This window comes from Scyliorhinus canicula, chromosome 7, assembly GCF_902713615.1.
Source record: "Scyliorhinus canicula chromosome 7, sScyCan1.1, whole genome shotgun sequence".
NCBI classification, from domain to species: domain Eukaryota; kingdom Metazoa; phylum Chordata; class Chondrichthyes; order Carcharhiniformes; family Scyliorhinidae; genus Scyliorhinus; species Scyliorhinus canicula.
The window spans coordinates 15,546,313-15,570,908 of NC_052152.1; the positions used below are offsets into that span (position 1 = coordinate 15,546,313).

The 24,596-nt window shown below is 47.5% G+C and overlaps 1 protein-coding gene across 1 annotated transcript in view; it reads right to left on the minus strand.

Annotated features, from left to right (window-relative positions):
- Positions 1–7,050: 7,050 nt before the first annotated feature.
- Positions 7,051–24,596, minus strand: part of cyyr1 (cysteine/tyrosine-rich 1) — a 48,549-nt gene continuing 31,003 nt past the window's right edge. Inside the window, exons 3-4 of the mRNA XM_038801408.1 lie at positions 16,335–16,492; positions 7,051–7,600 (exon numbers count right to left, since the gene is read on the minus strand). Coding sequence (XP_038657336.1) covers positions 7,464–7,600; positions 16,335–16,492 — 295 coding nt within the window. The 3' untranslated portion in view covers positions 7,051–7,463. The remainder of the gene's footprint in view (positions 7,601–16,334; positions 16,493–24,596) is intronic.

The following is a 24,596-nucleotide window of genomic DNA, read 5'->3' on the forward strand; positions in this document are numbered from 1 at the left end:
AATACCAATTTGAGCTTCTTCCTCTCCTTCAACAACTCCTCCTTTGGATTAGCCAAGTACTGGCAGTGCACCAGCAGAATAGCCTCCACCAACCTCTGTCTCTTCATCTTTCCCGCCGTCTCTCTGCCTTATTCGAGATTAGCTCCCCCCTAATCACTGCTTTTAGCACCTCCCAGAATGTGGAAGGTGAGATCTCCTCGATCTTATTAAACTCCACGTCCATTCCTCTAGTCGTGGCTATCTCAAGGTACGCTTTCCCAAGGCAGCGGGAAGTGTAGACTGATTCAAAGTACTCATTTAGTACCGTGCCAATTTCCTCTGTCTCCTCACATAGATTCCTTCCTCTGTCCTTGAGTGGGCCTACCCTTTTCCTGGCTACCCTCTTGCTCTTTATGTACGTATAAAATGTCTTGGGATTCTCTTTAATTCTGTTTGGCAAGGGCCTCTCATGACCCTCTTAGCCCTCCTGACTCGTTGCTTGTGTCGTGACTCCAGGTCCAGTTTGGCTGGAATTGACCGGGCGCTAGCCCAGAGGATCATAATAAGTAATTCTGCAGTTGACTGCAGAAGATCCACCACCACCTTCTCAGGATAACGAGGAATAGACAATGAATGCAGCCTTATTCATTTCACCCATGTTCCAAGAACAAATTTAAAATATAGCTTGAATGTGGTTCAAAATATTTATCTCTTTTTGTTGGCTATCCTAAATGGATTCTACTTTTTGTTAAGTCTGATCAAGTTCACATGGATTTAAATTCACACAATAAAACCATCCAGTTATCACCAATCAATATTAAGTTAGGAGATTCATTAAGGGAAGCCAGAAGGATGGTTGTCCCAGGAAATGAAAGTATAATAGTCACAAAGCATGGACACTTATATGTTGATAAAGATGCATTCTTTTGCTCTGCCTCTGAATATCTTAAACCAACACTAGAAGCAAAGAACAAAGCAAAATATTCATTTCCCCAACTGAGTCATCCATTTTAATGCGATTAAAAAATTACCAAAGCTGAATGCAATACTCGACTAGTGCTTCCAAACAAAATGATGAATGATTAAAATGAAATGCTTCCTATTATCTTTATCTGGAATGTATTTGACACTAAATAGCACTTTGAGTAAGTGAGAATCCACAACATGAGTAATCAGTGTACTAAATAACACTCCCCTAAACCTAGATCAAACCTAAAAAGGTTTGGACAATGACAAGTATGATGATATTTAGATCTATTATCATCAGGTTTTATACTATATTGGGTTAAATTTCTTCCTTATAATATTTGTGTTTCTATGTACACAGGCCATGTTACTCTGCTGGGATAATATATATGTTTCTGCAAACATAGGCCATATTACTATCCTGGGATAACATTTATATTTCTCCATACACAGTTACTACTTATTATCCTGGCATGAAATACTTCTCTGCGTGCAAGCTCTACACAGTGCTTGTTACCATCCTGGATAATCTACATGTTTATGTGTGCAAGGGTATTGGGATGATATTCATGCTCCATTGTCACAGGATTATTTGACTATAATATAATATTACAGCTATGAAGTGATTTTTAAAAATCTCTCAATCATAATTTTAATCTCAGTTATGCTTGCGTCGAATCACGTCCTTATAATTGATAGTTATTCATACATTTCACATTTATTTTCTTACCTATACTATTATAACGTAAAGAACAAACCAGCAAAAATGATTTCTGTACTTCTTGAATCACACTTGTCAACCTACCTTTAAAGTATATTTATGAAGACAGCATTAATATAGAAACTTCCCTAAACTGAATTATTTATTGTGAAAAGAACATCAAAAACCTTTCAGTCATTGTATTTGAACATGACGAGTGAAAATTTGCTGATTTTATTGACATAGTTACAGCTAAGAAAATAGAGTATCGTGTCAAAAACATTTTTCAGTCCTAATGTTTGCTGCCATTAACCAGTTCCTTAGACAGCAGCTAAACTTTCAGCAGCTAGCTACTTATAGTCTGACCTGAAAGTGAGAAATGTTGTTCGCATGGCACAAGTGTTGCTAAGTATATGGCTATTTTTTATGGGCAATAGGCTTCGACCATTATCTATTGTGGCATTCTTAAGTTAGTTAAGTTTGGAGGGGAAGAGTTCTTAAAGCAAACAACAATGGTCATCAGCTGAGACAGACAAAATTAATAGCACAAAGTGAGTACAACTAGAGAAGGAACCATAGATTTGCCTCTGCCCAGTAATTTGATTACAAACATAAAATATTCTGGATGCTGGAAAATTAAAATACTGAAAATTCTCAGCAGGCCTGACTGCAGTCTCTCTCCACAGTTGCCACCAGACCTGTTATGTATTTGCAGCATTTTCTACTTCTAGCTTGATTACATACATAATTGCTGAGCAGCAATCAGGGTTACAAATCTTTGAGTTTGCTGAACTCAGCAATAGTAGTCAGTGCTCGACTGCATTTATGAAAATCGTGACCGTGATTATGAAGACACTGAACAGATTCTATCTAGCTGAGATATCTTGGCCGAGATTCTCCGAAATCCCGGCCAAGCGTTGACGCCGGCGTAAACACCGGAGTGGTGTACGCCGGCGTCAACGAGCCTCCTGGTCCAGCAATTCAGAGTTCTTCAGGGGGCCAGCATGGCGCCGGAGTGTTGTGCGCTGCTCTGGCACTGAAAGGCGGGCCTGCATGGCCGGCACGAGTCCGTGCATGCGCGCGACGGCTGTCTCCGCGCTGGCACATGCGCGTGGTTGCCGTCTCCGCACTGGCGTCGAGCAACATGGTGGAGACCTTAAGAGGGCCCATGTGGAAGGTGGTAGGCCCCCTCCAGATCGCGGAAGCCCCCGATCATGGGCCTGGACCCCAACGAGGGCCCCCCCGGAGCCAGATCCCCCCGCCCACCTACCAGGACATCCACCTTGGCCCCGGGTCTGAGCTCTTGCCGTGTGGTACCAGGTTGGAACCACGCCGGAAGAACTCGGTGGGAGTTCGGCCGGTTGCCCGCGGAGAATCGCCGCGGGGGCCTTTTTCAGTGGCCCCTGACCGGCGATCGCGCGGGCTAGATTGGCGCTGATTCTCCGGTTGCCGGAGAATCTCGGCATGGCGGGAATTTCCCCTGTCCCCGCCGATTCTCCGACCTGGCGCGGGATCAGAGAATCCCGCCCCTTGTAGGAGAGATTCTGTTTTTGTCCATTTGAAGCCTGTTGGATTTCAATTCTGCACTATTAGCAGGTCAACTACTTAAAATGCTCCTCTAGTTTCCAACATTTGTTCAGAAAATATTTGAACTTTGCATCGTTCAAGAATGATCAGTGCATGGCATATATTAAAAGGGCAAACAATTGACTGCTACTATCATTGTGTGTATTATTAATACTAATTATTGTTATCTTTCCTCTGTATCATACTCCTTCTCAACATTGAAGGAACACTATGCAAATGTTTCAGCATATTGACTCTGATATGGTTTATTTGTAGTGAAAGAGGACCCGAGAAGCATCAGTCATATTTCCAAGATAGCTGTGATTGCTCATGTATGCCCAGGTCCTGACCTGAGGAAGGAGCAGTGCTCCGAAAGCTCGTGTTTGAAACAAACCTGTTGGACTTTAACCTGGTGTTATAAGACTTCTTACTGGGTGCAGGTTGGTGGAGAAGACCCTTAGGGGAGTGGAGGAGTTTTGGAGTTGTATTGAAATAAACCTTGTTCGTTAGTTTCTACTATCGTCTACACTGGCAATGCGGATTCCGTGGAGCTGCTGTTGACACCGGTTGCTGTGCACCTGGTCCACCTCATCTAGGCTCCGGAGATCCCATTATTAACCACCGAAATGCCGCATATTGGAAAGATGGAAACTTTTAACACAGTACAGATTACTGGGGGCAATATGCAGAACACACGATAGATTTTTTCGAACAAATGTGATTATCGGCGATGAGAGACAAACTGTGGTATTGCTAATGGCTTGTGGAGGGTCTACATACAGTGTGATAAAGAGCCTGACTTACCTGGACCCTGCAGATACACAGTCATTCGCTGTCCTGGCCCTAGTGGGGGAGCATTTTGACCCAAAACTACCACTCATTCTGCACTGTTTCTGGTTCCACACAGCTGCTCAGGCCCAGGCGGTGAGTGACTTCCTGGCCCGCCTCTGTAAACTGGCTGTGGCTTGTGAATTCAGAGCAACATTAAATGAGACACTCAGGGACCGCTTGGCATGTGGACCCCGTGATGCTGCCATGCAACGGAGATTATCAGCTGAGGCCCACCTGGACCTGCAACGTGCAGTGGAAATAGCCATTTCCAGGGAAAGCACTGAATAAAGGACTCAGGAACTCCAAGCTCCACAATTTGGGACACCAAAGTGAGCGTCGTTCACACTCACCTAGACACTCCGGAAGCCGGGTCCCGGCAATGGGACACCTACTGGAGGAACACAGGTTGCCGTAAGAGAGGCTGGGAATGCCATCGGACATTCTCCCGCTTTCCGTGAGGAACAACCATCGACCAGCAGGGTCTGTGCCCAATTCATGGGCACTGTTTATTATGCACTTTGGAGAATTGGTTGCCATCGAACATTTGTGGGGGGGGGGGGGGGGGGGGGGGGAGAAGGTGGGGGGTTGGGGTTATTGTTGTCCTTGAGTACACTGTTTACTAGTCGATTGTTAATTTTTGTTTTTGCTTGGGTGAGGTTTTGGTCTGTATACTGAATGGGATGCTGATTGCAGGATTGGTATTGATTTTTTTTGTTTGTTTTCTTTTGTTGTTTATTTGAAGAAAATGTTGAAAATGAGGTGAATAAAAAGTTCTAAAAATATATTATTGTTGGGTTAGAGGGGAGAAGGAAAGAGAGGGTGTTAAAGTTAGTAGTTCGACACTGACAATTATTCTGTGTTTGCCTGGTCTTTGGGCTGGGCCCAGCCACTGTACTGGTGGAATTTCTTCACCTTGGCTTAATAGGATCCATTATTCGTTAATTTTCAGAGGTAATGGTTGATCCTGGTGTGAGGGGCGGTGGACGATCTCCTTTCTGCCTTATAACTTGGGATGTGAGGGGTTTGCATGCACCAATGAAACGGGCAAGGGTTTTTGTTCACCTGAAGGGTCTAAATTTAGGTGTCATCTTTCTACAGGAAACCCAACCATAGGTGAAGGGTGGTACAATTCTTTCACTCAGGTATTAATGCGAGGGCTAGAGGCACAGGGATACTAATCCTTAAAAATAATTAAATGTGTAGTGCCAAAAAGGTGAGTCAAAAGTAGTTTATTTCCCACTCACTTCACAGCTGGGATATTCAGCAATTAAGCAACATCCCAAGTTCCAGCCGGACCATGGTGAGATGCCGGCTCCTTCCTGACCCAGCTTTTAACTCAGGGAATTAACGGGCCCGTTGTTGGGCCTCCGCCTCTCAGCAGGGGAGGTTGTACTCCACGAGTCATCAATTGGGTGATCTCCGTATTTCTCTTGGAGGTGATAAGAGATTGAGAAGGAATTTGAGGAAAAGGTTTTTCACCCATAGGTGGTGGGAATCTGGAACTCAGTGCCTGAAAGGGTGGTAGAGACGGGAACCCTCACAACATTTAAAAGCATTTGGCCGAGAACTTGAAACTCCATAGCATACAAAGTTACGAGCCAAGTGGTGGAAAATGGGATTTGAATAGGTAGGTGCTTGATGGCCAATACGGACACCATGGGCTGAAGGGCTTATTTCTGTACTGTAAAACTCAGAGATGACTCCCTGCCCTACCTATTCATCCAACCTGACACCTTCCTCACCACCTAACAGGAATGCCACCTTCTTGGCCAGCCAACATCATGTGGTATGTGAACTAACTGGCTTTACATTGGCGTATTTTTCTTGGTAGAGGTAGAATTGGGTGTACTTGACAGGTCATGAACGGTGCATCAGTGGTGTGGTCAAGCATATTGATTGTCAATCTGTAAATCCTTCCGATACATCTATGACAGGCAGTAAGAGTGGGAGTGTTGTCCGACCAGTCAGAACTGTGAAGTAGCTCAACAGTATCCTCCGTTAAAAGGCTCCACACGCAAGTTTTTTTAATGAGTTCCATGGCAAGCATCCTCGCTTCGAAGAACTGCTAGAGAGAGAAAATTGGGTGTTCTTACCCTTCCCACCACTTATGAAGGGTCATCAACTTGAAAGATTAATTCTGTTTTGCTCCACAGATGCAGCCTGACTTGGTGAGTGTTTCCAGCATTTTTGGTGTTATTTTAAATCAAATTAATACACAGTGCCAGGTTTACACTATCAGGGTGTCAACAGGCAAAGCTAGGGCAATTCCCTTTTTTTTATTTTATTTTATAAATTTAGAGTACCCAATTCATTTTTTCCAATTAAGGGGCAAATTAGCATGGCCAATCCACCTTGCCTGCACATCTTTGTGTGCGGGGGCGAAACCCACGCAAACACGGGGAGAATGTGCAAACTCCACACGGACAGTGACCCAGAGCCGGGATCGAACCTGGGACCTCGGCGCCGTGAGACAACATGACTAACCCACTGTGCCACCGTGCTGCCCCTCCGAGGGCAATTCCCTGCCCTGTCCCCAACCATCTGGGGTCTCTGAGCCCCCCGGCATGGCCATCTATCCGATTTCTGTCTTTGGAAACCAGTACTGAATTCCGTTGGCCTCACGCTGCGTCTGCAGGGGGATGGGGAGGTTAATCCAGGAAAACGGGAGACTCCGGCGTCAGGTGGCTGAGCGTATTTAATCTGCGAGTCAGGTTCACGCCCAGCGTCGAGTGCCATGGGAGAGGAACATGGCGCTCCGTTTGGCGCTCGGCGTGTACCCTGCTTCATGACTCCCACTATTCTCCAGTAATAGTGAGAGATTCACCCTAACGGGTGTTAGAATCGTACCCAATACGTTTTGATATACATAGATCCAGTTGTTATCCTGGGATCATATTTATGTTTTTCTACAGCACCGGTTCTGTTGTTTTCCATCTCATTTTGCATTTTTTTCTTACAGCTGTCTTGATAAAAGCAATAAAAAATTGTAAAAAAAGTAAATCCATTTACTTATTATCTTTTATAAATATCAGTCTTTTTATTTCAGTCAAACTGCCTGTTCATCTTTACATTTGTAGAAATAAGTCACTTCACTTTGTCCCACATCCTCAGTAGTTACTCTCCATTATGGTCCTTGGGTTCTGCTAGCTCAAAATCCGGATGTTGATAGAGCAATCAGTTGATTCATAATTTACTATGGCATGTGACCTAAAAAAAATCCAATCTCTGTAGTCGATAGCATCGCAGGAACGAAAATTACCCAAAGAGGGACAATTATTGTTTGGACACAGTGACAGAATAAATCGGAGTAACAATGGTGCTTTTCTTTTGCAGCTTTGGGCACAGCCATTCTCATTTATTATGAGAGCAATGTAGTTACAATCAGCTTCCAGCATTGCACTTCGTAACGTCAAGTGAGAAGTTATTTTCTTGAGCAGCCTGGATAAGGTGGGGGCGGAGTGTACTGCAGGGACGTTTGAGGCGTGGGAGTGTAAGGTGGGGGAAGATCCACAGGATAATCCATCTCGTGGTTGTGGCTGTAAGGTGGAGGAGGAGGGACTGAAAAGAAAAATTGAGAAATAAATGAACTGAGGAAGCAGCCATCAAAATTTACAGAGTTGACGGGAATATTTAAACAAATAAAGTCAGTCTACTCATTGTCTACAGCAAAAAAATAATTAAATCATTAGATTGCACACATTCAAACACAACATTCTATTTAATCTTCCCAGGGGTAACCAGTAAATTTATATTGCAGTATAATTGAGTAATGAGGACATAGTTTATTTGCATTCCTGATTTGAGAAATTTTTGTTGCTCACAGTTATCCAGATGGCACAAAGCATTGAAGGTCTTATTGAACTGTAACTTATACGCTCATTGAAAACTATGCCTGTTCTTGTTCTCTTAACGCTACCTGTGTTTCTGCCACACAAATACTCACTGGAGAGTGCCTCCATTATATGAGAATTCTCTATCCTTTAAATTAGGAAGGAAATCCTCAGGATAGTCCCTGATGTAGTATTCAATGGTTCAACTCTTCTGTGTTTGATTATGTGTGTTGGTTGACTGATCCATGCTCACTATGCTTGATTACTGCTGTAAAATACATTGGGTGGACTTTTACCAAAAAATGGCTAAGTGTCAGTTCTGGTGAGAAAAGCTCAAGAATTCCGTCAGTGTTGTTGGCGGGAAATATCATGGCATTTTGACACCCTCAAGCAAAAGTTTTTTTCTTTACGTAAATCTTGGCAGCCTCCCACTGATTCATTTGCCCTGGGGGGGGAGGTTTATTACTGCAATCAGTGAGCTCCATATAAACGTCACCCCGGCACTTGTTCTAGATCCATTAGTGGGGATGGCAGCCAGAAAACCAGCTCCACAATTCTTGGATGGAGCCCTCACTAGACTACTAATCCCGCCTGGGAGACTGTGGCTGCTTCAGTAAATGCCCGCTCTCCTGCAGAAAAGGACAGGGCAGCAGTGCCGAAAAAAGATGAATTACCTTCTTTGCACAGCGAGAGTAAGTCTGGCACTTCTAGTATCTTGCTACACCCCTCACCCACCCTTCGCACCTCCAAGGTGATCTCTCACCCAGTCACCCTACGGGTTGCCCTTCTTCCGCCCTACCAATCCCCATGGTGTCCCCCAGTCTCTACTCTGCTCGTCACATCCCCATTCCCACTCCAGTCCCACGCATGCCACTGCTCAATCATTTGAACTGGCAGTACACCTACCTACAGTCTCCCCATCTGTCTCTCCGTGGGACAAAATCGAGCACAACAGATATGAGAGGATAGAACCACCCGGAGTGATGTGAAAGCTCCGCACCCTCATCCCATATGAGGAAAGAGCCCTTCAGCTGGCCGGGGAGGAGCAAGACCGGGCCTGTGCAGATGGCAAAGTGGGGACAGTGAACAAAAGTGAAGATCCTGTGGATACACAGTCATTGCTCAAGTCTCACATGAATAAATATCTCACATAATTTAGCCCACATGATGTACTGATGCCATCCCCCTTGCCTTGCAGGGCAATCAGGCAAGCAGCCTGGATCATCCTTGCGCCCTTTTCATTTCTATTGATCCGAGCAGCTCAGAGGGGGAATTATCAGACATCACAATATAAATGGCGCCAGATATGTCACACGCATCCACCACTAGCACAGTTACTGACACCTCGGTGGTCGGTGGGATTAAGTAGTAGGTAGGCTTCTGGGTCACTCACTGGTCAGCACCTCACAGCTGAAGATCCATAGCAGGTGGAGGCAGAGACATCCCAAGGATCCAGCACTCAGAGGGATGGCAGAGCACAGGATACTGCTCTATCCCTGGTCGATGACGTGCCCTTGTGTTTATTTGTCCAAGAGCTGACGGAACTGCAAAGGCAGAGTCGCAAGCATCAGGAATGGAAGATAGCATCCCACCTTGGTCTGCAAGGCCGACTGGTGAAGTCCCATCATTTTCCGTCCCAGGAGATGGTGCTGTCACTCCGAGTTAAGTGAAAGCTAAGTAGGTAGAATTTACTGGGATGGGGTGATGTGGTCGGCTTGGGCTCTGAGGGGAGGTCAGGGGTCAGGGAGCGTGGGATTCAGATGTGGGTGCAGGAGGAGGCATTTGGCTTGAGCCTGGGAGGTGGGGTTCAGGCTGGGCCTGGGGAGGTGTTGCAGTTGGGCCGGACCATTGGATATGGGGGTCAGGCAGAAGAGTGGAGATGGGTTGGGCCATGGGGGGGGGGGGGGGGGGTAGCGGGAGTTTGGGGAGTCCTATGGGGGGTTCAGTGGCATGGCCGGAGGTAGTGGGCAGGGGATGTTTAAATTGTTGAAGGTGGCAAGGCAGGTAAAAGAAGGAGATGATATTTTGTGTTTAAGGATAGCAGAGCTTCTCTGTGCTTATTGCAGGTATTAATTGAATTGATCTTAAGATGACCTCCTCTAGAGAGCTGACACATGGTAGAGGCCACATCGCCACGGAAAGCCAGATTGGACATGTGGAACTGATTAAATTTCTAACCCAATGTATGAAATCTTGGGCATAAAGCACAAAAGGAAATAAATTATGATGAACCTTTATAAAACATTGGTTCTGCCTCAGCTAGAGTATTGAGCTTGACTCTGAACTTCAGGAAAATATGAAGATTACAGAAAGAGGGAAGAAAGGATTTACAAAAATTATTTCAGAAACAATGGGCTTCAGTTACAAGAAGCTGGGTTATACTTCTGCAAGAAAAGCAGGTCAAGAGGAGATTTGATGGAGGAGTTCAAAATCATGCCGGGTTTAGAAAGAGTAGGTAGAGAGAAACTATTCCTTTTGGTGAAGGTGTTGAGAACCAGCGGATGCAGATTTAAAATGATTGGCATAAGCACCACAGACCACATGAGAAATCATTTTGAGTGCCTGTGAGGCTCCTGGAGGCAGTTCCAGTTGTGGCTTTCAGAAGGAAATTTGAAAAATATCTGTAGATAAAAATTTGCAAGGTTATGGGGAAAGGTGAGCAGTGGGAATCGCTGAATTGTTCTTGCAGAGAGCTGGTATGGACACGGCCACCCAAATGGCCTCTTTCTGAGCTATAAACATTCTGTGATTCTATGACCCGTTAACCTTCTGAATGAATGTGAATACAATCCTCATTTGAAGCATTGCTCCTTGGAACTTAATCCTTGGCATCCAGATATAATTCAAGTAAATACGAACTCGGAGCAGGAATAGGCCATTTAATAAGATCTTAAGGCAGATCTTTTCAGTTAAGCCTGAAATGATTGTGGCCTCAATTCCACATTCGGCCTATATCCGATAACATTTTACTCCATTGTTAGTCAAGAATCTATCTGCTTCTGCCTTAAGAATATTCATTTATCTTGCCTCCATGGCTCTCTTGGGACGAGAGTTCCAAATAATCACGACTCTCTCAGAGAGAAAAATTCTTCTAATTTCCATCCAAAATGGGAAACACCTTTGACGGGATTCTCCATTTGGGAGACCATGTTCTCCTGCCGGAGCTGAATTGCACCTGTTTTACGATCCCCTTATGATGGTAAGGCGGGATGCAATTCAGTGATCCGTGCCATGCAAATTTATGCATGGTGTGGAACAAAAGGGATTCCCAGAGAATCCCGCTGATGGGCCGCCGCTCAAGTGAGGTCCCGTAGCCGGCCACCCCCCCCCCCCCCCCACCCCCCCCCCCCCCCCCCCCCCCCCGCACCGCAAATGGACCCCAACTGCTGGCCCAACCGTCCCTCCCCTCTCCACACAGCAGCCCCCCACCCCACACACCCTGGATTGCCTGGGTACACTCCTACCCCCAAGTACGGCGGTGATCTGACCCGCCCTGCCCCAGGGACCCCTGAAATAGAGGGATCCTCCACAGGAACCCGCGGGGGCGGGATTTTAGGCGCACCCAAGCGATTCTCCGACCCTGTTGGGGGTCGGAGAATTTCGCCTGTGACAAGAAGGGGCAGAGAGTACAGGAAGTACAAATACGTAAGAGTAAATCAACAGATAAGGACTAGAGATTCCGAAAATAATAAAAGGACAAACTAAAGGCTCTGGGTGGGATTCTCCGCGATCGGCACGATGGCCCGACGTAGACGTCAAAAACGGCGCGAACCACTTTGGTGTCGGACCGACCGGAAGTAGTGTAATTCTCCCCACTTCCGAGGGCTAGGCCGGCGCTGGAGGCCTGCGCCAGCCTGCGCTGAAGGGACTGCGCGAGTTAGCGCATGCGCAGAACTGCTGGCGTGGTTCCGCACATTCGCAGACTGGACGGCGTATTCTGGCGCATGCGCAGGGGGGTGTCTTCTCCGCGCCAGCCATGGTGGAGCCCTACAGGGGCCGGCGCAGAAAGTAGAAGTGCCCCCACGGCATAGGCCCGCCTGCAGATCGCTGGACCCGATCGCTGGCCAGGCCACTGTGGGCCCCCCCTCGGGATCCCCCCGTGCCACCCTGAGGACCGCACCAGCCAACCTACCTGCCAGGTGCCGCCATGTGGGACCAGGTTCACTCCACGCCGGCGGGACTGGCCTAAAACAGGCGGCCGCTCGGCCCATCGGGGCCCGGAGAATTGCCTGGGGGTGGGGGTGGGGCGCTGCCAATGGCCCCCGACCGGCGCAGTGTCAATCCCGCCCGAAAACTGGCGCCGGAGAATACGGCTTTCCTAATTTCCATTTTTACTTCACCCCTGTATTTTCTCTACTCCTTGTCATAATATCCACTCATGTATATAATGAGATGCAGAAAGGCAGTGATTGACACACAGGATGACCAATGAACACACAACACAGAACAACCAATCACCAGACAGGACACTACCACTATAAAGCCCACAGGGCATTAAGACTCCTGCTCTTTTCGGGACCCAGATCCTGAGACAGTCAGAGTGCACAAGTTAGTGGGCACTATTGCCATGTGGCAGCTAGTAAGTCTTGTCGAACCAATAAGAGGTCATCAGTAGGATTAGTAGAGTGTCAACGCACAGCCGAACATGTACAGCAGTTCATTGTTAAATAAAACAGTGCTGGATCATCTCCGGTGTCAGAGGTTTGTTTCCAGCTTCCCTGCATCCAGCTGCAGTCGACGTCAAACCAACCTGCCTAACACATCACTCCTCTCGGCTTTCTATAGTATTCAGTCTTTTGTGACTATCATCAGCTTCCTTTTCTGCTTTATCTTGGCCTGTAACAAATGGCTGAAAACATTATTAACGGAACTATTTTGAATTGTTTCTTCCAATTCCAATTCAATGTAGTGTGGCCAATCCACCTATCCTGCACATCTTTGGGTTGTGGTGGTGAGACCCATGCAGATACGGGGAGAATCTGCAAACTCCACACGGACTGTGATCCGGGGCCGGGGCCCTGTCCTCAGTGCCTTGAGTCAGCAGTGCACCACCATTGCGCCATTGCCATTGCGCCACCGTGCTGTCCAACTAAACTATTTTTGTGGGCAACTTATACATTAAACTGGAGAAAGGTACATTCACCTTTTATATTTAACACACATTGCACTCTCCACAGAGTTACAGTTCTTATAGCAAACATTGTTGCTCCCTGTTGCGACTAGATTCACAATTCCCCGTTGAGTAGTGACTGCCTCCAGGTGCTTCCATTGGCTTTTGGAGAGTTTCTTAAACGAGCAGCAGTAAATCTGTTGAAATAATTCTTCCCCTCTGAGTCCACCAGGGCAAATTTCTCCAAATCATTAGATGGCTGTGAATTAAATCTCTTTGACGAGAGACAATCTCCTTCTTGTGGTGGTTTACAAAGTCAAGCAACCTCTTCTTTCTATTGATTACCCAAAACTGTTGTCTGTCTGTGATAGTCATTGATTTGTAGGAAAACCTGTAACCTCGGGCAGCACTGTGGTGCAGTGGGTTAGCCCTGATGCCTCACAGCACTGAGGTCCCAGGTTCGATCCTGGCTCTGGGTCACTGTCTGTGTGGAGTTTGCACATTCTCCTTGTGCTTGCGTGGGTTTTGCCCCCTCAACCTTCATAGCGCCAGGGTACCAGGTTCGATTCCCCGCTGGGTCACTGTCTGTGCGGAGTCTGCACGTTCTCCCTGTGTCTGCATGGGTTTCCTCCAGGTGCTCCGGTTTCCTCCCACAGTCCAAAGATGTTCAGGTTAGGTGGATTGGCCATGATAAATTGCCCTTAGTGACCAAAAAAGGTTAGGAGGGGATAGGGTAGGTTATGGGGATTGGGTGGAAGTGGGGCTTAAGTGGGTCGGTGCAGACTTGATGGGCTGAATGGCCTCCTTCTGCACTGTACATTCTATGTCAGATCTATGTCTATGTAACCCAAAGATAGATAGATAGATAGAGAAATACAGCACAGAACAGGCCCTTCGGCCCACGATGTTGCGCCGAACTTTTGTCCTAGGTTAATCATAGAATTTTGGACAATTTTTCATGGCCAATGAGCAGGGTAGGTGGATTGGCCACGCTAAATTGTCCCTTAATTGGAAAAATGAATTGGGTACTCTAAATTTAAAAAACCTGGGGCGCGATTCTCCCAAACAGGGAGAAATCGTAAGGCTGGCGTCAAAACCGATTCTGGTCCCCGGTCGGGGCTAGCATGCCGCGGCCGTGAACTCTGGCATCGCGGGCTTAACGAATTCGTTAAGCCCGCTTGCCAGAGTTTGCGACGGCTGACGCGTCACATGACATCAGCCGCGCATGCGCGGACTGGAAGACTCCAACCCGCGCATGCGCGGATGACGTCATCGCGCATTCGCGCGAAACCCGCGCATGCGCGGGCCGGGATGCCCCTCAGCCGCCCCGCGAATGGATACAGCGGGGCGGCGGAAGGACAAAGAGTGCGCGGGAATCGGACCCGCTGCCCGCGATCGGTGCCCACCGATCGCGGGCCCATGGCACCCTTGGCACGGCCGTGGTACTGCCGTGCCAATCGGTGCCATGGTTGCCAAGATCCGAACTTTACGGCCGTTTTTACGAACGGCCAGGCCAGGTGTGTTTGCCGTTCGTAAAAACGGCCGTAAAGGGCTTGGACTTCGGCCCATCGGCCAGCTGAGAATCGCTGCTCGCCGTAAAAAAACGGCGGCAGCGATTCGTGTCGGGAGTCGGGCGTGGGGGGGGGGGGGGGGAGAATAGCGGGAGGGCGTCAGACTAGCGTGGCCGTAAAAATTTACGACCCCCGCTATTCTCCGCACCGTCGTGAGTGCGGAGAATTTCGCCCCTGTAACCTGGGGCTGGATTCTCCCCTACCCGGCATGACGGAGGGTCCCGGAGTAGGGGAGTGGCGCCAACCACTCAGGGGTCGGGCCTCCCCAAAGGTGGGGAATTCTCCCCACCTTTGGGGGCCAGCCCCGCGCCGGAGCGGTTGGCACCAGAAGACTGGCGCAAAAAACCGGCGCCCCCGGCAGCGGGACTGGCCGAAAGGCTTTCGGCGGTCGGCGCATGCGCCGACAGTGACGTCAGCGGCAGCTGGCCGCTGACGTCACCACCGGCGCATGCGTGATGTGGGTTTCCCTTCCGCTTCCGCCATGGCGGAGGCCGTGGCGGCCACGGAAGAGAAAGAGTGCACCCAGGGCACTGGCCCGGAGTCTGAGCGGGGGACCCCGATCGCGGGCCTGGCCACCGTGGGGGCACCCCCCGGGGTCCGATCGCCCCCCCGCCCCCCCCAAGGACCCCGGGGGCCCGCTCGCGCCGCTGATCCCGCCGTTCCAGATGTGGTTCAAACCTCGGCGGCGGGAGAGGCCTCCCAGCGGCGGGACTTCGGCCCATCCGGGCCGGAGAATCACCGCAGGGGCCTCGCCGGTCGGAGTGGCGTGATTCCTGCCACCGCCACTTCCCGGGTGCCGGAGAATCTCTGCCTCGGCGGGGGCAGGATTTTCGGCGGCCCCAGGCGATTCTCCGACTCTGCTGGGTGTCGGAGAATTTCGCCCCTGATCTCTAAAATGTTTTTTTCTGCACTTTCCCATGGCAGCATCCAGGTAGAAAGGCTGATGAGTTATTCTTGACCCCAACTCTCTTTCAGCTTAGAAGTAAATGAACAGTGTAAAGCACAACTGTTTACGATCAAACAGTCTCAACACTTTTCTGGGACTTTGGAGAGACTCAATTTTGACTATTTAAAAAAATATATATATTTTTTGAGTACCCAATTCATTTTTTCCAATTAAGGGGCAATTTAGCATGGCCAATCCACCTATCCTGCACATCTTTGGGTTGTGGGGGGCGAAACCCATGCAAACACAGGGAGAATGTGCAAACTCCACACGGACAGTGACCAAGAGCTGGGATCAAACCTGGGACCTCAACGCTGCAGGGCTAACCCACTGTGCCACCGTGCTGCCCCCAATTTTCACTATTAACACACAGGCTGCTGCCACTGACTTCAAGCATAAATACCTTGCACCTTCTTCTCAGTAAAAAATCGATAGTCTTTGACCTCCAACAATCAGGCTTACTGTCAGGCAGACTTCAGAACAGGTCACATTTTACCTTCAGTCAAGGACACTGTTCCAAAACATAACAATCTTATAACCCTCAGAATTAGATTAATTGCCACGATAACTCCATTACTGTTGTATCAAGTGACTATCAGGACCACAGAAGACAAACATAATAAACTTCTTTTATTCTGAGCTAGTAATGAATAAATTCAAAAAGAAAAGGATAGATTAATAGAGGTTAACAATAAAGAGACTGGAGGTTCAACATTTAGAGATGGATTAATGGAGAGATAGGCAGTGACTCAGAAAAAGTTAGATTGATAAAGTGAGAGCTCAGGTTCAATAAATGGTTGTTCAAGCCAAACTCTGCTGGTGCTTTGTTTCTTACCAGTGAATCGACTGACAGTATTAATATGAGATGTCTGCATCACGCCCACACGTGGACTCGTACTGTTTTTGATACACATACAGATGCAAATGGCTATTCCAGCAACCACTCCCATGAGAAAAACAATTCCAAATACGACACCTGCTATTGCTGTGCCTCTGCAAAAGAAACAATAGTTACCACAAGGTGGCGATGCAATTGGAAATGTATTTGCATCACTAAATATCAAACTGTTACGACTTCAACAAAACATTGGTTAGTATTTTGGTTCTAATACAATTTTAAAGATTTCCTCATTTGGTCAGCTTGTTGAAATTCATTTAAAAGCTCCCTTAACAGCTGAGTGGGAAAAAACAATGTGAGTACTAAACTCTATGGAACTAGAAGACTTCAGAGTTGGTTCTAGTTTGTGCCAAATTAGTTGATATCAGCTGGGACTGTACCAGGAATACAGTAAGTCTTCACTGAAAGTTATGTTTGAGTTCCTGAAAATCACGATTTGAAGTGAAACAATTTGATGTGAATCATAAAGCTCCCATTAAAATCAGTGTTAGGAGTTAGGTTCCTTTGGATATTTCTTGGCCAGAAGAAACAATGCAGAAATTGAAATACTGTACTGCACATGTGCAGCAATGTGCATTCCAAGCTGGAATAGCTTTCAAAATAAAATGAATCACTGAATACAACAGAAGTACCAAAGCTATTGAAATTAGATAACTCTAAATCGCCCAAACGGTCTCGTCTATGTCTCACCCACAGCACTCCTGAAACTCAGCTCAACTTTGCCTGCTTTCCCACCATCTTTCTCGCATTTCCCACTCTGTCTCTCTCAATGTACCTCTTCTCCTTTCCCACTCTGTCTCTCTCAATGTACCTCTTCTCCTTTCCCACTCTGTCTCTCTCAATGTACCTCTTCTCCTTTCCCACTCTGTTGCTCTTCCTCTCTCTCTCTCACTTTTTTTCTCTCTCTCTCCTTGCCTGCTCTGACTCTCTCTCCTTCCCCACTCTTATTTCTCGCTCTCTCTTTGTCCTTTGTTCTCTCTCCTTTTCCACTCTGTCTTTCTCTCTCACAGGTTGAGATACTAAAACCGCCACCTCATTCACTAGGGATACGCAATTCAATGCCCCTCTCTCTCAAAGTGAGTTTTCCACACTCCCAGTGAGACAGAGAGGACACATCTAGAATGAGGCACATTAGAGGGTGAGGTTGGGAGCTGGGAATTTGAAGCTAGGTGGGAATTCGAGACTGGGTGGGATGAGGTACTTTCTATCACTTGATGTGTTAGTCTCAAATTTTCAGTGACTGGCCTTGCCCTGTTGCAGGTGACTACAAGGTAGAGAGCCGACTGGCGAGTAGCAAGTGTTGTGTTATGTTATTTTGTGTAACATAAACTGCGACTGGATGTAGGCTTTACGAAAGGATGCTCCAGACTATGAAATGAGTTCAACGTGTTTATTGAACTATTAACACAGTTCTTAAATGAGTTCGACACTCTGCTAATCTAGCTCTAGTAACTCAGTCTAACTTTACCAGCTTGCCCTAAGCCATGTGCTGGGGTGTGATGCTGCTGCTGATCAACCCTGTCTTACTCTCTAGGTGTCTGTCTGTGGAAAACAGGGTGTGTGTGTTTTGTCCCTTTTATAGTGTTCGTGTCATGCCCCCTCGTGGTGATGCCACCTCTGGGTGTCCTCATCACCCATTGGCTGTGTCCTATTCTGATTATCCATTGGTTGCATGTTTGCATATCATGACATCTTTTTTTTTGTGTTTTAAAAAAAATAAATATATATATACATGTGAATGTGTCTGTTAATGTGACTGACTGGAACCTATAGTGAACAGGAATACAGAACAAAACCATTGTTCATAAGTCCAATCTCTGGGATTTCCATCTGATCCTCGACGATCACCGGAGAGGTGGTGGAGCGGATGGCAAAGAACAAAGAAAAGTACAGCACTGGAACAGGCCCTCCAAGCCCGTGCTGACCATGTTGCCCGACTAAACTACAATCTTCACGATTGACACGAACACTTCCTGGGTCCGTATCCCTCTATTCCCATCCTATTCATGTGTTTGTCAAGATGCCCCTTAAATGTCACTATCGTCCCTGCTTCCACCACCTCCTTCGGCAGCGAGTTCCAGGCACCCACTACCCTCTGTAAAAAACTTGCCTCGTACATCTACACTAAACCTTACCCCTCGCACCTTAAACCTATGCCCCCTAGTAATTGACCCCTCTACCTTGGGGAAAAGCCTCTTACTATCCACTCTGTCTATGCCCCTCATAATTTTGTAGACCTCTATCAGGTCTCCCCTCAACCTCCGTCATTCCAGTGAGAACAAACCGAGTTTATTCAACTGCTCCTCATAGCTAATGCCCTCCATACCACCGACATCCTGGTAAATCTTTTCTGCACCCTCTCTAAAGCCTCCACATCCTTCTGGTAGTGTGGTGACCAGAATTGAACACTATACTCCAAGTGTGACCTAACTAAGGTTCTATACAGTTGCAACATGACTTGCCAATTCTTATACTCAATGCCCTGGCCAATGAAGGCAGGCATGCCGTTCTACCGTTCACCGTATATTCCCTACCTGCATTAGACCTTCCAAAATGCATTACCTCACATTTGTCCGGATGAAACTCCATTGCCATCTCTCCGCCCAAGTCTCCAAACGATCTAAATCCTGCTGTATCCTCTGACAGACGAGTGGGAGGCACGATTGGTGGACTCGTGGTTCGAGGTTTCTGGAGGTGGCAAATCGACATGTGGAAATGGAGGGGAAGTGGTTGCGGGCGTGCGATTTTTCTCAGAGCCCTTCGATTCCTTCGCACAATGGTGCCATCAGACATTGTATGACATAGGATCTGGGCGCGGCCTGTCAAACGCGACAGCCGAGGCAGACCACCCACCACCCGGTATCTGAATCCTGACAATGTCTGCTGGGGATAGCACGTCCAGATCGGTGGCATGTGCGTCATAGCCCTGTTTCTGGCTGTTGCGAAGCTGTTGCATCTTCTGCAGCACCGGGAAGCGATCAAGGTTGGGTAGATGTATGGCTGGAAGTGTCGTTCGCAAGTGCCTGTTCATCAACAGTTGAGCTGGTGACATGCCAGTGGACAAGGGAGTCACCCGGTACACAAGTAGTACAAGGTGTATGTCGGAAGCGAAGTCCGAGGCCTTGTGGATGAGTTGCTTAATGATGTGCACCCCCTTTTCGACTTTGCCATTCGACTGTGGGTAGTGTGGACTGGAGGTGACATGCCTGAAATTGTAGCTCTTGGCAAACGTGACCATTCACGACTGTGGAAGCGCGGGCCATTGTCGCTCATGACGGTGTTCGGGATGTCATGCTGCGAGATTGTCTCTTTACACGCTTTGATGACGGTCCTTGAGGTGAGGTCCGCCAGCTTCAGCACCCCAGGATAGTTTGAAAAGTAATCGATGAGTAGGATGTAGTCTCAACCATTCGCTTGGAATAGGTCAATGCCCACCTTGGACCATGGAATGGTTTCCAGGTCATGTGGTTGGAGTGTCTCCTTGCTCTGCGCTGTTTGGAACCCCTGACAGGTTTCGCAGTTCAGGACCATGTCTGTGATGTCCTGGTTGATGCCGGGCCAATAGACAGCTTGTCGGGCCCTGCGTCTGCATTTTCGATTCATGTCCCTCATGAATTTGCCACAGCACCATGCGCTGGAGACGCTGCGGGATGACTGTTCTGTCCAGTTTGAGCAGGATGCCGTCGATCAGCATCAGGTCATCCTTGACGTTGTAGAATTGAGGGAATTTCCCTTTCTACCAGCCATTGTTGAGGTTGTGGATGACTCGGTACAACAGGGGGTCTTTGGCCGTCTCTTCTCGGATGAGAACGAGCTTCTCGTCTGTCGCCGGGAGGGTGCTTGCACACAGTTGTACCTGCAATTCAATGTGCTGGATGATCTGCTGTGGCTCACTCGGTGAGGTGACGGAGCAGGACAATGCATCGGCGATGATGAACTCCTTGCCAGGTTTGTACACCAAATTGAAATCATAGCTCTGGAGTTTGAGCAAAATTCTCTGCAAATGGGGCGTCATGTCGTTCAGATCCTTTTGGATGATGTGATCCAGAGGTCTGTGATCCGTCTCAACGGTAAATGTTGGCAAGCCGTAGACATAATCATGAAATTTGAGGACACCATTGAGAAGACCTAAACATTCCTTCTCAATCTGCGCGTACCTGGTCTCAGTGGGTGTCATTGCCCGTGACGCGTATGCTACTGGGACCCAGGATGACGTATCATCTTTTTGTAGCAGCACCGCCCCAATGCCACCCTGACTCGCATCTGTCGATATCTTGGTTGCTCGGTCTGGGTCGAAGAATTCAAGGACTGGTGCAGTGATGAGCTTGGCTTTCAGCACCAGCCACTCTGTCTTGTGTTCTGTCTTCCACTCGAAGGCGGTTGATTTCTTGACCAGTTTACGTAGGGCCATCGTGTGTGTGGCCAAATTCAGGATGAATTTGACAAGGAAGTTAACCATTCCCAGGAAGCGCAGTACTGCTTTCTTGTCCTTGGGGACTTTCATTGACTCGATGGCTTTAATTTTGTCTGTGTCTGGGCGCATACTGTGTTTCGAAATCTGATCGCCCAGGAACTTTAGCGTGGATGTCCCAAAACAGCACTTGGATCTGTTTAGCTTAAGGCCATGTTCATATATGAGTCGGAATACCTTCTTGAGTCACGACACATGTCCCTCTGGGGTTGTAGGCCAGATTATGATATTGTCAACGTAGACACAAACCCCTTCTATTCCTTTCATCATCTGTTCCATGATGCGATGGAATATCTCTGATGCCGAGATGATGCCAAATGGCATTCAGTTGCAGCAGAATCTGCCAAAAGGTGTGTTGAAGGTGCAGAGCCTTCTGCTGGATTCTTCAAGTTGGATTTGCAAAAATCCTTGGGATGTGTTCAGTTTTGTGAAGAAGCGTGCATGTGCCATCTCGCTCATGATTTCTTCCCACTTTGGGATTGGGTAATGTTCCTGCATAATGTTTTTGTTTAGATCCTTGGGGTCAATGCAGATGCGTAGGTCCCCCGAAGGCTTCTTTACACACACCCAGTCGGTTGGTTCAGTGACATTGGAGATGATGCCTTTCTGTTGTAGACTTGTGAGCTCTGCTTTCAGTCGCTCCCTCAGTGTAGCAGGGACTCTTTGTGGTGCATGGACCATCAGGCCGCAGTAGAATCTTGTACTCATACGGCAACGTGCCCATCCTGTTAAAACCATCTGGGTACTGAGTGAGGATGTCGTCGATGTTGGCCTGAAGATCCGAATGAGATTGCATCGTAGTGTAGACCCGTCGAATGAGGTTCAGTTGAGGGATGCCCTGTCTGGTTGAACAATTTCAAAGCGTAGGCATGTCTCTACGTGTCAGTTGGACACCGTCAGATGGCAGGACCCCAGTGCCTTAATTGCATTTCCATTGTAGTCCAGGAGTTTGCAGGCAGCTGGAAGGATTGTGGGAGGCTTCTTGATCCTCGTGAAGTCCACCTGCGAGATCAGGTTGGTGGAGGCACCTGTGTCCAGTTTGAACTGGATGGGGCAGTGGTTACATCCATCACTGCGTTCCATTCATCCTCAAAATCCATAGCCAGGATTGATTGGATTCGCACTTTGTGATGATGCCCACTCGATATGTGGTGTCCAGGTATTCATCATCTGGATCCGTAGCACTGCCTGGATCAGAGTCATGTGTTCAATGTTGCACACTTCGAATGCAACGCTGTCGGAATTGTGAGCACTGACTCCTGACTGGTGGTCCTGATCTGCACAGGGCTGCATAGTGGTTGAGTTTTCCACAGTTTAAACAGTGTTTTCCTCTTGTAGGGCAGTTTTTAAAAAAGTGGGCAGTGCCTCAGTTCGCACACAACGTCATGATGTTCAGAGCGTCGTTGCGCATGCGCGGTTCTTGGCCATTTGCACCTGCGCAGTGCAGTTTTCGGCCGATTCGTAATCCCGGTCGCATGCGTCGGGCCCTGGGAAGAGCGCGCAAAATGGCTGCCGTTGGAGATATTGAGGCGCTGCATCCGGGAGATGGTCTGAACACTCTCCACCTCGTGGGATGCTTGTTTTTCACTCTCAGCCGTTTTGTATTGTGAGTAGCGGTTTTTTGAATGCTCATGCACAGTGCACATTTCAATAGCGACTTTTCAGGTCATATGCTTGATTTTCAACAATTGCTCTCGCAGAATATCAGAGTGGACTCCAAAAACTATTTGGCCTCTGATCATGGAGTCAGTTATGTCACCGAAGTTGCAGGATTGCGCTGGCAGTCTAAGGTTAGTCAGATAACTGTTGAAGGATTCATCTTTACCTTGCATCCTTTGCTTCAAGATGTAGCGCTCAAATATTTTGTTGGTGTCCACCCCGCAGTGGCTGTCGAATTTGTCCAGGATGGTTTTGTATTTTGTTTTGTCCTGTCCTTCGGAAAATTGAAAGGAGTTGAAGATCTCTATCGCATGGTCACCCACAGTGGTGAGTAGAAGAGAAGAGCTATCTTGCGAGCATCGGTCACGCTATTTAGGTTGGATGCTTCCACGTATAGCTGGAACTTTTGCTTGAATGAACGCCAGTTAGCACTAAGATCACTGGTGGTCCTGAGTTGATAATGAGCCTGAATCTTGTCCATCATGCCTGGATTCAGAAGCTGGTTGTTTTTGACCTTGCTGAGTTGAACTAGGTAGAAAGGACAGTCACACCTGTACCATGTTGTGTTATGTTACTTTGTGTAACATAAACTGCTACTGGATGTAGACTTTACGAAAGGATGCTCCAGACTATGAAATGAGTTCAACGTGTTTATTGAACTATTAACACAGTTCTTAACACTCTGCTAATCTAGGTCTAGTAACTCTGTCTAACTATACCAGCTTTCTCTAAGCCACGTGCTGGGGTGTGATGCTGCTGCTGATCAACCCTGTCTTACTCTCTAGGTGTCTATTTGTGAAGAGACAGGGTATGTGTGTCTTGTCCCTTTTATAGTGTTCGTGTCATGCCACCTCTGGGTGTCCTGATTACCCATTGGTTGTGTCCTATTCTGATTATCCATTGGTTGCATGTTTGCATATCATGACAGCAGGTAAGGCAGATAAGTCCTTAAAGTCAGAGTGGAGCTGAACGGGAGAAATCCGGAGAGCAATCTGGGAAGGTAAGTGGTATAAAACAACTTACCTCAGGGATCAGCAGCCTTCACATCGGGAGGAGTGCTGGCAGGAGAAATCTGGATTGCAGTCTGAGAAGGTAAGTAGTACTGTGTGTCTGTGTCTGTGTCTCTGTGTTTTCAAATTGTGGGGACATAAACTGAAAAGTGACGTTACAGTAAAGCTGTGACCTGATTGGCTGGGAGGGAATCTGTTAAATTTGAAAAAGAAAGTTGAAAAACTAATTAAACTAATTAATTAACTGGGTAGAAGAGTAACTAAACCTGAGGGCAGAGATTAGTATTTAGCAATTATTTTCCAATAAAAATCTAGCACCAGGGGCCATATAATTAATTGTAACTTAACCTGATAATAAATTAATAAGCATTTGTTTTAAGTTAATTAATTAGTGCTTAAATGTCACTCAGCAGGACGCAGTGCACTAATTGTGAGATGTGGTAGATCCATGACGCTTCCAGCATTCCGGTCGAATATGTCTGCAGGAAGTGTAACCAATGGCAGCTCCTCACAGACCACGTGGTTTGGTTGAAGCAGCAGTTGGAAGCACTTGGGAGCATGCAGGTGGCGGAAAGCATCATACACAGGAGTTACAGAGACATGGTCACACCCAAGGTGCAGGCAGCCAGATGGGTGACCACTAGAAAGGAGAGGCAATAAGTGCAGTAATCCCCTGTGGCAGTCCCCTTCTTTAATAAGTATACCATTTTGGATACTGTTGTGGGGGAGGACCTATCAGGGGAAAACAACAGCAGCCAAAACATGGCTCTACAACTGGCTCTGTTGCTCAGAAAGGGAGGGCAAAGTGCAGGATAGCGATTGTTATAGAGGACTCTATAGTAAAGGGCACAGATAGGTGCTTCAATGGACGTGAAAGAGACTTCAGGATGTTAAGTTGCCTCCCTGGTGCCAGTGTCAAGAATGTCTTTGAACGAACACAGGACATCCTGAAGGGGAAGGCTGAGCAGCCAATGATCGTAACTCATAGGTACTAATGACATAGGCAGGAAGAGCGATGAGGTCCTGCAGCAGGAGTTAAGGGAGTTAGGCAGTAAGCTA